The 15898-nt window shown below is 39.1% G+C and overlaps 1 protein-coding gene across 2 annotated transcripts in view; it reads right to left on the minus strand.

Moving 5' to 3' along the window:
* Positions 1-4417: 4417 nt before the first annotated feature.
* LOC132765547 (myosin-1B) overlaps positions 4418-15898 on the minus strand; it is a 33874-nt gene continuing 22393 nt past the window's right edge. For both annotated transcript variants that reach the window (XM_067463810.1, XM_067463809.1), the window contains exons 23-40: positions 15636-15878; positions 15354-15530; positions 15120-15265; positions 14933-15023; positions 14439-14828; positions 13102-13228; positions 11743-11861; positions 10763-10959; positions 10165-10348; positions 9915-10080; positions 8722-8846; positions 7879-8187; positions 7512-7715; positions 6869-6994; positions 6606-6776; positions 6414-6518; positions 6203-6298; positions 4418-4700 (exon numbers count right to left, since the gene is read on the minus strand). In XM_067463810.1, the coding sequence (XP_067319911.1) occupies positions 4545-4700; positions 6203-6298; positions 6414-6518; positions 6606-6776; positions 6869-6994; positions 7512-7715; positions 7879-8187; positions 8722-8846; positions 9915-10080; positions 10165-10348; positions 10763-10959; positions 11743-11861; positions 13102-13228; positions 14439-14828; positions 14933-15023; positions 15120-15265; positions 15354-15530; positions 15636-15878 (3132 nt within the window). In that variant the 3' untranslated portion in view covers positions 4418-4544. The remainder of the gene's footprint in view (positions 4701-6202; positions 6299-6413; positions 6519-6605; positions 6777-6868; positions 6995-7511; positions 7716-7878; positions 8188-8721; positions 8847-9914; positions 10081-10164; positions 10349-10762; positions 10960-11742; positions 11862-13101; positions 13229-14438; positions 14829-14932; positions 15024-15119; positions 15266-15353; positions 15531-15635; positions 15879-15898) is intronic.

Below are 15898 nucleotides of genomic sequence, written 5' to 3' on the forward strand. Positions count from 1 at the left end.
AGCATGTGGAAAAGACTAGGAGATACATACTGAAAAGTTTCTTACACTGTCAGAATTACAGAAGAGAAATGTAGAGACTTATTATTATGGGAGCAATGGAAAGCTAACCAATCATTCAAGAAATTTGTATATACTTACTGTAATAGAATGGATGTCAATTATATTGTGCAAAGGAAAAGGCTGGTGAATGTAAAGTAGAGCTAATATTTGTAACTATTTAAAATCTGCTTAACAGTTTCGCTGTTCAATTATGCACTATCATTTTAAATATGAATTGACCACTCAAATTTGTATTTCAAATTAATATTAAAATCTGAATATGGCAGACGGGTTGGTGTCTGTCACTCAGGCAACATTAGAAAACTGATCTATAAAGTAGTCTAGCTATTAATCGTTAAAAATTAATTACAATATAATCCAGCAAAATTTTAAATTATGTATTTTATTATATTATTATTTTTAGTTCTTAGTTTGCTTTGTTTTTGATGTTCATGTGTTTATTCTATTTTTGTTTTTGTTTTGTACTGTTACTTATTTTTTGTAAGCTGCCCCAAGTCCTATTTGGAGAGGGGGACGGGATATAAATAAAGATTATTATTATTACAAATTGACACCACTGGATGTTTGTTTGTTTTTTTGCTGTGTCTTTTCAGATTCTTGCATGCCAACCACCACATAAAGGTTTTAAAAATTACCAAATGCTAACAATCAAATAACTGTTAACATTCCAATATCTTAGCTTCTCCAATATAAAATACTGTAATTTATAGTAAGTCTGCAAATCTGTGGTCTTGTGAATAGCATCACAGAAGCTATGTGCCCCCTCTCCATTTTCCTCTTTCCCAAAACAAAAGTGCTGGTGTACAGAGTAATATGTATTGGACTAGCTTTATTAGGAGATAGAGGAAATAACACTGGAAACTAGAGAGCACCCCCTCCCCATGTAGAAGCACCATATTGGTGCTGAAGCCTTTTCTTTGGCTTTGGAAATAGTAGGGGCCAACCTCAATCAAACAGGAAGTTGCCCACTGAGTTTGCATGACACTGTCATGCATGTTTCCCCCTGCCATTGTATACACAAACTCAGAATGCCTCTCCTACATTATTGCCTTATACACCCCCTTCCTATAATATAAAAGTGACACTGATTTCCATTTAAAAGGACATGTACAGATGCATCCTTAGAAACAATTACTTTTATTTAAATCTAATTACAGCACCTCTGAATATAGTGTGAAAGCTATGACCATATAGTCTATTCAGTGTGCTGTCCAGGTGACACCCAGAGATGGAGCAAAACTGTCAGTTACTTTTTCTCACATATCCAAATTTTGTACACCTCAAGTTATTTTCATCTCCTATAATAAATGTGGTAAAGTGAAATGAAATTCTCAAACATCTGCACAAGCAAAATGAAAGAAATATAGCTGTTATTGGTGACTTCCATGTACAAGTGGTGGTGAACGTCCTCTGGATTTTGGACATATTATAAAGCAGGGGTTCTCAAAATGTGCTTCATTGAGCCCTTGAGGCTCCATGAGTGATAGTCAGGGGCTCCACAGTGCCATGCTGCTTCCCGTCTCCTCCTCTTTTCCCCTCCTCCTCCTGAGAAATGCAGGGAAGTTAAAGTTTGGAGCTGCCTAAACAGCCGCATCCTCCTAGGGCACAGACTCTCTCTCTCCCACCTCCCTAATTGCCCAGACTCTTTTCCTTGCCACCTAGGCCCTTCCTCCCCCGCTCACCTTCTTTATGTTGGTTAATTTTTTCATGTTTTTTTTTCCAATTAGTTCATACAAATACTCTCCATCTATCTGCCACCGACCCAGCTTGTCTGTCAAATTTTAAAATTCAGTGCAGCCCCTATGTCCAAAAGTTTGCCCATGCTTGATATATATACATTATATATAATGTATAATATATAGACATTTATTGGGGCTCTACAAGAAACTTTTGCTTCAAAAAGGCCTCCGTGACTGAAAATGTTTGAGAACCCCTGCTGTAAAATGAAACTGTCCAACCCTGTTCTCCAAGTAGGTTCAGCACCTCAGATGGCTCCAGTAAAACCCAGAGATTCACTTTCCAGCTGATGTGGGAGCAGCTAGCTCAGGTATGGGCAAGCTTCATCCCTCCAGGTGTTTTGGAATTCAACTCCCACAATTGCTAACAGTTGGTAAGCTGGCTGGGATTTCTGGGAGTTGAAATCCAAACTAGCTGGAGGGCCGAAGTTTGCCCATGCCTGAGCTAGCTGCTACTATCTGGTGTGAAACACATGTGGAGGGGCCTGATGAAATTTTGACAGTATCCTCAAAATAGTGAAAGGGGTCATTCAAATTAAAATAGAATCTTGTGTAGTCCTCCCAAGTTAGGGGATGTTAATTGTTAATTGCTACATTGTACATTGCTACATTATTAATTGTAGCAATAATAGGTTTCATGCTTATGTCTATGCTTGATGTTTTTAGTTTTAAAGGTTATTTTATACAGTTATATGTTATTGATTTGGATATGTGATTTTTTTGTATATATGTGAGGCATTGAATTTGCCATTTATTATGTTGTAAACCACTTTGTAAACCGCTTTGAGCCCCCCAGGGGTGAGAAAAGCGGTATAGAAATGCAGGTAATAAATAATAAATAATAAATTTGTGGAAACTCTCCACCCCTGACACCACAGGTGCATTTAAACAGAGGACTATTGTTTCAACAAGCTTTCCAACAGAGGGTTTTCATCTCTAAAGTAAGTCTGAAAACCATCATACTATCTGTGAGCAGCAGCTCTAAATGTGAGCGTGAGTGATGAGACCTTAGGGAAACTTTAGGAGGTTAAATCACATGCTTGGCACAAACCTAAGTTGCAGAAGTGCTTAGCATTCTGAGGCTTTAGGAGCAGAGGATCAGAAATTCAGCTGTGTGAGTTAGTATTTCAGCATCAGCTTCTCAACGTATCTGTTTGGTCTAACAACAGAGTGATATTCTGGTAGTTTGGTAATATAGCCTGTGATTGCCAGCACCCTGCTAGCTTTCAATGCATACTCCATCTGCTTCCCCTCGGAAAAACAGCAATTGTTCATTAGTGTTTACTCCTAGCAGTGAATAATATTCCTTACCCAACACACAAGCTGAGTTGAGCAAAGCAGCCAACTGTAACAAAATCTGATGTTTAGACCTTTCCTTGCCTCTTACCCAAAAGAGTTTACTGTTTCTTGATGCACGTGGAGCAAATGGCATATGTTTTCTTATTCCGTATGTGTTAGGATAACATTATATAATCTTCATACTCCAAGAGTAGTAGGGCATAATTGAAACTGAGAAATAGTATAGGGATTTATTTAATAGTATAGGGATTTATTTAATTCTTACACACAAGAATGAATCATTGCACTATTTCCCTCTGTGCTGGCTAAGACTAGAATAATTTTTATGCATTTTCAAGCATAATTTTTCATTTTGTGACTAATTTGGGAAATTTTCAATTGTGCAAAAATTTAACTTTTTCTGTCCCCAAATTGTCTTTTGTATATTTTTCCCACCAAAAAAAATCTTGAAATGGGAATAGATTGTGGCAGTTGATTTTGTTCTTGTTTGAGTGTCTCAGTGTCTCAAGGATCGGAAAATTCACAAGTAAATTTTATTCAAAATACTTAGCTAAAGTTACCCAATGGCATGTGTGAATGTCTGGTGTCTCATGCATGCTGGCAACCTTTCCCATTGCAGATATGAGAAGCTAAGCCAACTACATGCTTTCAGACTATTGTTTTATTAAAATGTTGTTGGAATGTGACAGTGTATTCTGATATCTTTGTTACTCCAGCAAGCCAAAGACAGTGCCTGGAGGTTATCTAGGGAGAAATAAATGCTGACTCCTGCTATTTTCAGTCATTATAGTAATCCGGATACAAGACTTTTGAGATCCTTATTGATTTTTATAGTTGGCTATATATTTGAAAATAAATATCCTTTATCCTTTCAATGCTTAAATTTGAGCTTTTGCCTTTGATTGAACTGATCTTTTTAGAATTAGAGCTTTAGTTTAGTTGAATTGAATTATAAAAGTCTTTAGCTGTATCTCAAAATCACCATATGGCATTTAATCGCCTTCAGGAACTAGCACCAGTTGTGTTAAAGAAACTACTGATGCTAAATTCTGTATTTATACAGGCAGTCCCCAAGTTACAAACATCTGACTTACAAAAGAATCATAATTAAGAACGGGGGTGAGACGACAGGAAGTGAGTGAAATCTACGTGCTGGAAAGAAAATTCACTCCAGGAAGAGTTATCATGGAGAAAACGTTTCTCAACAGAAGTTTTCTCACCAATCCTTGTTTGTGTTAGGAATGTAATACATAAGGAACATAATTAAACATGTGCATTTTTAAAGTTACGAATAATATATTCAAGTAAAACACAAAGGCATCTTTTTTGTTTGCCAAGGAATCTACAGACTTTATTTTCTAGAAACTGAAGGGAAACAATACAGAGGAAGTGACAAAGAATTTCACATTTTGTGCTTTTCTTCAGTCACTGTGGATCTTCTAGGATGCCTTATTCTTCACTTACAACAACTTTCTTATGCACTTCTCGGCTCTTTACCCTGAGTTTGTTCACTTGGGACTCCGCAATATCAGCCCGTTCCTCAGCCTGTTCCAGCTCATGCTGAATCTTGCGGAACTTAGAAAGATTCACATTGGATAGTTCCTCCTGAAAATGGAAGGAAGAAAATCTGTATGCTGGCAAATTGGCAATTAAATAGTATGTATTATTTTTTAGGCAGCATGAGCAAATGTAAACAAAACTTCATCTTTGTCTTTTCTTTCAAATTGTTTCCAGAATTGGAATAGAATTCTATATGAGTGTCCATTCGAAGCATCTCACTCAAATTCCAGGGAAAACACAAACGTGGTTGCTGTTAAGACTTCTTGATCCAATTTACTGGGTTATGTGAGCAAGCACTACTGCCTGAATACCACACCATTACTTTTTAAGTATCTCAAGGACAAAAATAGTATAAGTTCCCTCTTTTATTTCCTCTCCTGAACTCTCAAAATCAAATGTAAATATTTGTGCTTTCCTTTTGCTTTGACTATTCCTTGAAATCCTTCTGTGAATTGCTTGGGATGCTCTGTGCCAGTTAAAAAAGATGATTCACTTTCATGTTAAAGTTGCTGGATAAATTTTAGAATATATGAAAGAACAAGTTTGGATTTTTTGCTCCCTTAAATAGCTCTCATGCAAACTTTTAGAAATTCTGTTTCTGGATGTACATGTGTGACAAAGGTGCGTGTGTGTGCAGATATCAGGAATCCATAAGGGTGTTCCTTCCCATAACCCATTATACACTCCAAAATCAGTCCTTTTCCCATTTTAGATTATAGATATTTCGATTATATGCAGAGGACTTCCCAGCCAGGTGGGAAGTGCATCTTTCTCAAAAATGAGCACAATTGTGTCCAACCCGCTCAGACTTCTCATATTAATTACAGAGTAAGTTTTTTAAAAACTTTAGTTAGAATCCACATTTTAACAAAAGAGAATTGTTCCAAAAGACAAAATATTAAAAAAATTAAGGGAAAATATTTAAAAAAATTGTTTTGAATACATCATGGATTTGATTGCTTTTGGCTCATGGTCAGATTGATTGTTTAAAAAACAGGATATTGCTGCTGAAAATAGAAAATGGAAATAGCACAGATTATAGTGACTGCTCCATTACAGAAATTTCTTAAAAGCAAGATGCACACCCACAGCATTTTGTGAAAAAACACATGTTTGTATAAGAAAAGTTGATTTCCTGAATAGTTCTTATTCTTTAGAGTCACTCTGTTAAAACACTACAAAGAACTGGACTGTTTCAGAGTTGCTAACGTAGTACTTTTTCCCACTGAAATCTGGACCTAAATGTTATTTGAAAGCGAGCCATGGCTATGTTAGTACCACATATATTGGTTCAGATAAGGAGAATTTGCCTTAAAAAGCAGTTTTCCTACCCTATGAAACGTAGTTGTTGAGTCAGCAATCACATGTGCATGTTCGATTGCAGACACATCTATATATTGTGATATGCACAGCAGTTTCTATTTACAGTTTCTATTTATTTTGCACATGTCTGACCACTGTGCATTGACGCAAATTCAGGATTTATTCTCTGTAAAACCAGCCTTCATGTTTCTATGTCAGACTGTAAGATTCAGAATTATACTTACAGACTCCTCAGATTGCCTCTTGTATGCTTTCACTTTCAACTGCAGTTTGTCCACCAGATCCTGAAGCCTCAAAACATTCTTCCGATCTTCCTCAGACTGAATAAATAATAGTAAATAGCAATATGAGTAAATTTGTTGGATTAAACTGCTTTTACAAATTCATCCGTAAACACTTGAATTTGCCTAAAGTCATAAAATGTCCTATCCTCACCTGGTAGGTGAGTTCCTTTACTCTCCTCTCATATTTACGAACACCCTTTATAGCCTCAGCACTGCGCTTCTGCTCATTCTCTACTTCACCTTCCAACTCACGCACCTAAAGAAAAAGAAAAGGATTATTAGCACTTCTATTGTAACCTGAATAACACAAACAGTAAGAAGTTGTGTACACCAGATGACTCACTCTCTGCTCCAGTTTCTGCAACTGCTTCTTTCCTCCCTTCAGTGCTAGCTGTTCTGCCTCATCCAGACGATGCTGGAGATCCTTCACAGTCTGGTCCAGGTTCTTCTTCATCCTCTCCAGATGGGCACTAGTGTCTTGCTCCTTCTTGAGTTCCTCAGCCATCATGGCTGCCTATTAATAGCATAAAATATCCCAAGTCAGGAAGCTATGTATGCTGGCTGCAAACAGGATTGTAGTTTCTAAAGGAACTTTGTCCAACTCACATCAGTGATAGCCTTCTTGGCTTTCTCCTCTGCATTGCGGGCTTCCTGAATAGTCTCTTCCACTTCACTCTGGATCTGGGCAATGTCTGTTTCCAACTTCTTCTTGGTGTTAATCAAGCTGGTATTCTATTTTGAAAAAAAGGTCATGACTTTTGTAAGCTAATGGATAATATTGTTAGACATAGTTGCAGCTACTTAGATGTGAACATTTGCCCACCTAAACCTGCAATGAAGACTGCAGCTCCAAATAGCTCTCCCATCCCTCAAATGCTACTTGGCAGCTGCCATTCTCTTATGACCTCATCAGATGAGCAAAAATGCTTTTCCTGTGACACTTCCACTTCACTTGAGAGACAGACCACTAGCTGCCATCACATGGCATCAATCTACTTCCAGCAGGGTTCCATGCCTCAAGTGAAATGTTGCAGGAGCTTTCCCAAGTTGCATAGGAAACAATGGGGAAGGGAAAGCTGGGTGGTGATGTTTCCTCCATGGGATGAGGTGAGGGGAAAGACAGGCGATGCGGGCCACGGGATAATAGGTTTCCCACACTTCCTGCCAGGCCTCGCCAAATTTATCACAATGTGTGGTGAATCCCAGCCTTAATGTGATGAGGTCCTTAATCTGCAATAACAAAACTTACCTGTGTGTGGAGGAGTTGCACACGCTCACTTGCATCCAGAAGCTCCTGTTCAGCCACTTTCCTGCCCCTCTCTGTCTGTTCCAAAGCTGCTCGGAGCTCCTCTATCTCAGCCTGCATCAGGTTAGCTCTGCGCTCAATCATGGCCACTTGTTCTTTGAGATCCTCTTGACCTCGGAGGGCATCATCCAAATGCAGTTGTGTGTCCTGAAAAAAGATAACAGAGAAAATATTGTGAAGAATTCCTTTGATCATAAGAATCACCTCAAATTTCTCATTATAGATGTGCCTATATATATGAGTCTCTCTTAAGAGATAAAAAGTGACATGTAAATGATAACAACAACAACAACAACAACAATTAAAATACCTTAAGAATTCCTTGTGTGTTTCTGAAATTCTTCTGTGCCTCAGCAGCTTGACGGTTGGCATGGCTCAACTGGATTTCCATTTCGTTCAGATCTCCCTCCATCTTCTTCTTAAGACGCAGAGCATCATTTCTGCTCCTGATCTCAGCATCCAGTGTGCTCTGCATGGACTCCACTACTCTCAGGTGATTCCTCTTCAGCTGATCAATTTCTTCATCCTTCTCTGCAATTCTTCTATCAATATCAGCCTTTACCTGGTTGAGCTCCAATTGGATGCGGAGGATTTTACCTTCCTCGTGTTCCAGTGAGGCCTTAAAACCAAATAGTTAATAAAATTACTGAGACAAATAGCCAAATAACAAGACATTTATATGAAGTTGTGAACAGAGACAATTTGTCTGCTTTCTAATACAAGTTTGAAGTTTCTGAATGGATTAATTGGCAGAATATCCAAGACAGATACATGGAAGTGCTTCTCCACAGCTCTGCTGTTTGGAATTTCCTAAGAAGTGACATGCATTAAATGGAAGAAGATATGCTTATAATACAAGGCTAGGAATGTGTGCTTGTCATAACTGCCAAATTGAATTGCTGGTGCTAGAATCAGTAGTCCTCCAACTAATATATGCTATGGAGTAACAGCCAGAACGGGATTTTGACTTCATGCCCTATTTATGACTTCCCAGTGGGAAAAAGATTATTGGCCTAGAAAGATCTCTTTTCTAATCCAGCAAATATCTTCATATTTCATTCTATTCATGTCTCTAGTTGCCAGTTTTATTACATACCACAAAATGACCATCCAGTGGCATACTTTCCCCCCCTAAAAATAACTACATGATTACCTCAGCTTCTTCTAGAGCTGCCTGTATTTCAGATTTCTCCTGTTCAATCTGCTTCTTCACTTTCTCCAATTCATGGACAGCCTTTCCTGCTTCAGCAATCTGTTCCGTGAGGTCAGATATCTCCTCTGTTAGAATCACACAGATAAAAAAGGTGAATAGCATTTATATGAATGATATTACCATGTATCGGTGGTTAGCATGATTTATCCCACTCAGGATTAGATAGTCTCTCATCTCCACCTTTCTCTCTGTGTTTCTGTTCACAGACAGAAAGGTGGAGACCCTTCTATCTTGCCTACAGACGGATACCAAAGGACTATGTTTCTCTAGTGTCCCTTCAACATCCTCTTAAGGCAAGTGCTATTTTATTTTTAAAAAATAACAAGATTTAGGCTTGTCAGAGGCTTTGTGGGCTGAACAGTGCCTGCATTACATTATGTACATTGGCTGGGTAGAAGAGTTGTCATTTGCTGCTCTGTCTTAAGCAACTTGTCATCTTTGGTCAGCTCTGAACCAATGATTGAGGTCTAAGAATAAAGTAGTACATGTTCCATTTCCCTTCTCTGAAGTATTTCACTTTAAAACTCAAAACTTTTTGCCACCAGCTTCTCACTTCTGCTTTTGGGGAAAGGGGACTAGTCACACAGCGTTTGTCCTCAAGGAGCTCTTGCTCGACCACTTTCAGAAATTTGATGAAAATAGGTAGGAAGAATTGCAGGTCCTGCAGCTCCATTCACACAAGACCCCTGTAAAAAGCAGACGTCCCAGAAGCATGTCTGCTTTCCTTTTGCCTGACCAATTGCAGCATATGGTAGGGTGGCTGTTTGGAAATGGGTGGCAAGTGCACAGAGACTTCATTGGCAATCATATGTGACCAGCCCAGAGATAATGAAAAAAACTCACAGGGCAGCAGATAAAAGTATCTCTTCCCAGCTACTTTGCTAAAAGGGCAGAAAGTGTGCTGAAAGGCAGTAAAGCATCTGGGACATCTGCTTTTTTATGGAATCTTGTGTAGGTGGAGTTCTTTCCCTGCTTTTCCCTTTTCTGTTTCCCCTGTCAAATTTCCAGCAGTGGTAGAACAAGAGTTTCTTGAGGAACCCTGCTCTCCTTCTCTCATTCACTATGTATACGCAAATACAGATATCCCTCCTTCTCAAGTATATAAGGAGAACTCAATTTGTAGCTGGACCTACGTTGAAGATTCTTGTTCTCGCGCTTCAGAGTTTCCAGGTGATCCAAGGATTCCTCATAAGCATTCTTCATCTTAAAGAGCTCTGTGCTGAGTGAGCGAGACTCCTTCTGTGAAGCTTCTAATTCAGACTGAGTTTCCTCAAATTTCTGTTTCCAATCTGCCAGAATCTGTAATCCATCAAATAATTAATTTATTTGCTGTGAGGCCTTTATGCAACAATTACTAATCATTGTTGTTGTTGCCTAAAATACCTTATCAAAGTTCTTCTGTTTCTTATCTAGAGCTGCACAGGCTGCATTGGATCTTTCTACATCAATCATCAGGTCCTCCACTTCATTTTGCAGCCTCTGTTTTGTCTTTTCAAGGGAAGCGCATTTGGAATTCACAGCTTCTACGTGTTCCTCGGCATCTTGTAGACGCTGGGCAAGCTTTTTCCTGGTGGAATGAAATCATAACACTCATTAGGAATTCAGATGTGTACAACTGTTCAAGTGTCATCCACTGTGAGTTGTAATGAGAACTCACAACAATTCTTCATCATGGATACCTAATATTACTTACAGTTTGTAGATACTGGAGCAAGTTTTGGAACATGCTCTCTCCAAGACATTATCATCAGCCCTTCTATGTTAATACATTAGAATGCAAAGAAATCTATGTGTTGCACTAAACAAAGGGCAAAATCAATACATGAATTGTTCTTCTTCACTGACTTTAACAGTGTTCTCCACTACCACCCCCTCACGTATTCTCTGTCAAAATACAGAAACTTTTTTCATGTCAATGTTTTATCATGTATAGTTTTTCAAGCTCCCTCCCTCCTTTCTCTTTCACCACTTTTGTACATACTTGGCTTCCTCAAGTTCCTCAGTGCGCTGAATGGCATCAGTCTCATATTTGGTCCTCCATTGGGCGACTTCACTGTTTGCCTTGGACATGGCACGTTGGAGCTCAGCCTTAGCTTCTTGTTCCTCTTCATATTGCTCTCGGAGCAAGTCACAATCATGGCGAGCAGATTGCAAGCCATGGGCCAATGCATTCTTAGCCTGGACAAGTGAAGGAACAGTTGACTAAGAAACTCAAGTTGCATAACAAATTTCAGAGTTGGAGCCAAGTCTTTAACAGTAACAATACTTAGGCTGTAATCTTGTAATCCTATACCCAATTTAGGTTTAACTTGTTAAGACTGGTAAGTTATATGCCTTTTTTGCCTAAAAGAAAAATATTGTCCAGGGGGCCATAGCTAGATCACACAGAAAATTCTCTAGAGCTCTCCAATAAAGATGAAGGGACTGGAAACATTTAGTCTGAGAAATAAAGCATCTATATCAGGGGTCCTCAAACTTTTTAAACAGAGGGCCAGGTCACAGTCCCTCAATTTGAAAATAACATGAATAAATTCCTATGCACACTGCACATCTTATTTGTAGTGCAAAAACACTTAAAAACAATACAATAATTAAAATGAAGAACAATTTTAACAAATATAAATGTATTAGTATTTCAATGGGAAGTGTGGACCTGCTTTTGGCTGATGATATAGAATTGTTGTTGTTGTTGTTGTTGTTGTTGTTGTGTGCTTTCAAGTCGTTTCAGACTTAGGTTGACCCTGAGCGAGGGCCGGGTAAATGACCTTGGAGGGCCGTATCCGGCCCCCGGGCCTTAGTTTGGGGACCCCTGATCTATATAGTCACTTTATGATTCAAAGCAATCATAATAGATTTTTAAGCCATGTTTCTTTCAAAGCCTCCTAGAGTATATTTACCACATCAAAAAGTAATAATTTGTTTAGATAATAATTTTTAAAATGTAAAAGTTTCAATCCTGACCTTTATCTCTTCCTCAAGCTGTCTCTTTAGTTCCTCAATCTGCTGAGTAAATGCTTGTTTTCCTCTTGTCAGCTGAGAAATCAATGAATCTTTTTCCTCTACTTGACGTGAATATTCACCTGAGGAAGATAGAGTTAATCAAAATGACAATCAAAATTTCCACTTTCTTTTTAAAGTATGCACTTAGTTAAAGTAATTCCTGGTTAAATAAATGGGGTTTGTGCCTAAATAAGTTTAGGATCAGGTTTCCTTACCCAAAAGACAGGAAAATGAAAAAAAGTCCTTAATTTAATCAAATAATACAAATATAGTTAATAGTCTTAATTTGAATAATGGCAAAGTAACAAGTACAGTGCATTCTCAGGTAACTGGAACTCAAGCAAGCGGAACTAGAAAAAATCAAAGAAATAATACTTCAAATAAAAATTAAAATACGTGTATAATACAATAACATTTGTTACATTAAGTTTGTCTATATTCATCTTAATTTGATTTTAATTGCTTTTTTTCTATATTAATATGAAGGCAATACAAAGTTTATGAGGTTCTAGTGGGTTTTTTCGGGCTATAGAGCCATGTTCTAGAGGCATTTCTCCTGACGTTTCGCCTGCATCTATGGCAAGCATCCTCAGAGGTTTATGGTTTGAAATAGTATGGGGTATAGTATTAGTTAGTCCTATTTTAATAGTAACACACAGGGAACCAGCAATCACATTTATCTCACATCTACCAATCCCCATGGGTGCTGCTTAACTGAGGCCAGATCCCCATAGAGAAGAAATCCGTGCTGACCCAGGATTAAGAAACCCCAGTAGGGGCGGCCTTCTGTTCCCACACCAGGCTGCAAAACCCATGCTTTCAGTGGTGGGTGTCTAGATGCCCTCCCAGAACCTTCCGGGAAAACATCCAGACACACTAACCCCTTCCCCAAAAACCCTTTAAAAACCTTTTAAAAATAAAATAACTTACCTGGCCACCATTAACATGCTGCTGTGGTCCTCCTGGTGCATAGAAATGACATGCCAAGAGAAGGGGGTGGGTGAGGAGCAATTCAGCTCAGCAAACCCACGGGGGCTGTGCGGACTGCCTCCTCGGTAGTCCCAGGACTACCGAGGGGACGTTCCCCACAGAGCCCATACTGGATTACACCTGGGTCTTTCAGGAAGACCCAGGTCTAATCCAGTACCTAATTAATTCAGGACAAAACAGGGTTTTTACTGCTTTGTCCTGAATTAATTTGGTTTTTCAGGAGATGTTGTTTGGACGTCTCCGGTAAAACTGCAGGAGCTCCTGCATTATCTGTCTGACCGCTAAAGATTTATACCATGATTTATACCATGATTTGTTTTAGTATCTTACCTGTTTCTGTCTGCAGACGAGCTCTTTGAGCAGTCAGGTCATTAATAGTGCGCTGATGCTCTTCTTCTTTTGTTTTGATTTCACTGAGCTGATCCTCTAAAGTGCGGCACATTTTCTCAAGATTTGCCTACAGGTGAATTGTCCAAAATGAAGAGTTGAATATTAAATATACTGGAATTATTTTGAACTTACAGAAGGATACTAACTTTAAAATACACACAAACGTTTTGGGAGTTAAAATTTGGCCTCTTCATGGTATTTCTGCTTCAACATCTAGCTACTCTGAAAATATTTCAGTAATGATAGTTTGAGATTGACAGTTCCTGATCTCTTTCTCCTGCAGTTGCATTCTAGAGTTAGAGGAAGAAAGCTTTCAGGGTGGGGATGTAGGTGAATCTGGATGACACACAATGTGAACTTTGACTTGTTATGAGTGGGCAGCATACTAGTGCCATCCTAATATTCAATTCATAATAAAGGCAACTAACAAACATGGCACCGTACTCTGTGGTTTGTTATGTCTTCTGCATACTGTGCCTTCCCCTTTCTGGTTTGTCTCTCAACAAAGAGAACAGTTCTAGGATTGAGCTTGTCTTATTTTTTTCTTTGCTTATTTGCAAAAGAGTAGAAAAAGCACTCAGAGACTACAATAACCGTGACACATTTCTTTACTTGCTTCCAGTACTAATATGTAGTGTGCACAAGTAAGGTTGTGTGTGTGTGTGTGTGTGTCAGGAGTGACTTGAGAAACTGCAAGTCACTTCTGGTGTGAGAGAATTGGCCGTCTGCAAGGACATTGCTCAGGGGATGCCCAGATGTTTTGATGTTTTACCATCCTTGTGGGAGGCTTCTTTCATGGCCCTGCATGGGAAGTGGAGCTGACAGAGGGAGCTCATCCACAAGACTGTCAGTCTTCAGTCATGCTGGCACAAGGGTTCTAACCCATTGTGTCACTGGGACTCCATACTAGTAATATGATCACCGCTAATAAATAGTAAGCTGATCCTAAATATTTGTGTTACCTGAACACAGTCAATTTGTATGAATGTGTCTAGATTAACAAGATTGCCTGGACTGATTTGTTTACAGAAATATTCATAGAATAGGTATGTCCATCAGAAGGTATGGAGAGAGACAGACAGCAGTACAACTATCTAAAATCTTAAATATACCACTTAAATAGTATTTTCAATTTAGAACTTGATATTCTTATTAGAATCCAGAATGTTGTCAACTGTACTATGTATTGTATTTGGTTTGTACATATCTTTCAGTATTTAACATTCGTGTCACTTCATCTATGAAATAAAAAACAAGGTATCATCTGGTATGTTTACCTTAGCTTTTGACACAGTTTCCATATTGCTAGCAAGGTCATCAATCTCCATCTTCAGCTCACTCTTTTCCTTCTCCAGCTTCTGTTTGACACGTTGGAGGTTATCAATTTGCTCCCCAAGTTCAGCTGTACTGTCTGCATGCTTCTTGCGGAGAGCAGCTGAAGTAGCTTCATGTTGCAGGGTGGCCTCTTCAAGGTCCCGACGCATCTTCTGGAATTCTGCCTCACGTTTTTTGTTCATCTCAATTTGGGCTGCGGTTGCCCCACCAGCTTCCTCCAGACGCTCACTAATCTCTTCAAGTTCCCTGGAGAGATCAGACCGTTGCTTTTCTGCTTTGGCCCGAGATGCCCGCTCAGCCTCAATCTCTTCCTCCAGTTCTTCAATACGGGCCTAGAGAAAAAGGAACAACCACATTTAGCACATTTGCTCAACAACATGTTCCAGGAGAATTAATTGCCCCAGGTAAAAAGGGAGGCAGCGTCAGATTAACTTGCCTGCAACTCCTTGATTTTCTTCTGAAGCTGGGAGCCCAAGACCTGTTCATCTTCAATTTTGCTTTGGAGTTGGCTGATTTCAAAGTCTTTCCTATACATCACAAACATGAGGTATTAACTCCCGAATCTATGAACAATGTTTGGCATAAAGACCTCAAAAGATCAGTTCCTGGAAGACTTTACTCACTTCTTAAGCTTCTCATCCAACTGTTGCTTATCATTTTCCAAATCCATTGTGGATTCCTGGGCCAATTTCAGATCTCCTTCAAGCTTCCTCTTGGCTCTTTCAAGGTCCATACGAAGCTTCTTCTCTTGCTCCAGGGACCCTTCAAGCTAAAGAGAAAGAGTTTATGAAGACCCTGCCATGATTACACTACCTTCACCTCTGAGCTCTGCTTCTCCGTGTTCTCCTTGTGCTTACATCATCCACTTGCTGCTCCAGCTTTGTCTTGGCCTTGGTCAGAGTATTCACTTTGTCCTCCTCTGCCTGCAGATCATCCAGGGTCTGTTGGTGGGCCTCTTGGAGGGCTTTCTTCTCCTTGGTCAGTTTAGCAATGCTCTCATCCAAGACTGCCATCTCCTCAGTGAGATTTTTCACCTTTTAGAAGTAACAGAAAGATAATACGTAATTGTGAAATATCATCACACCATACAATGTCAATAAAACATTTAGACTGTTTGACCAGTTGATTTGGTTTAGTACCTTGTTTTCTGTGGCATGCTTTTCCTTTTCAACTTTAGCCAGTGTTAGCTCAAGATCATCAATGTCTTTCTTCAGCTCTGAGCATTCATCTTCAAGTTTCCTCTTTTTGGCTGTCAATTCAGCATTCATTTCCTCTTCATCTTCTGCCCTTTCAGTCAGCTCCTTAATTTTAGCTTCCAGCTGAATTTTGGCCTTAATCAACTGATCGCATCTCTCTTCAGCATCTGCTAAGCCATCAGATTCCTAAAAGTGAAAAAGGTGTG

Source organism: Anolis sagrei, chromosome 2, assembly GCF_037176765.1.
Source record: "Anolis sagrei isolate rAnoSag1 chromosome 2, rAnoSag1.mat, whole genome shotgun sequence".
Lineage (NCBI taxonomy): Eukaryota > Metazoa > Chordata > Lepidosauria > Squamata > Dactyloidae > Anolis > Anolis sagrei.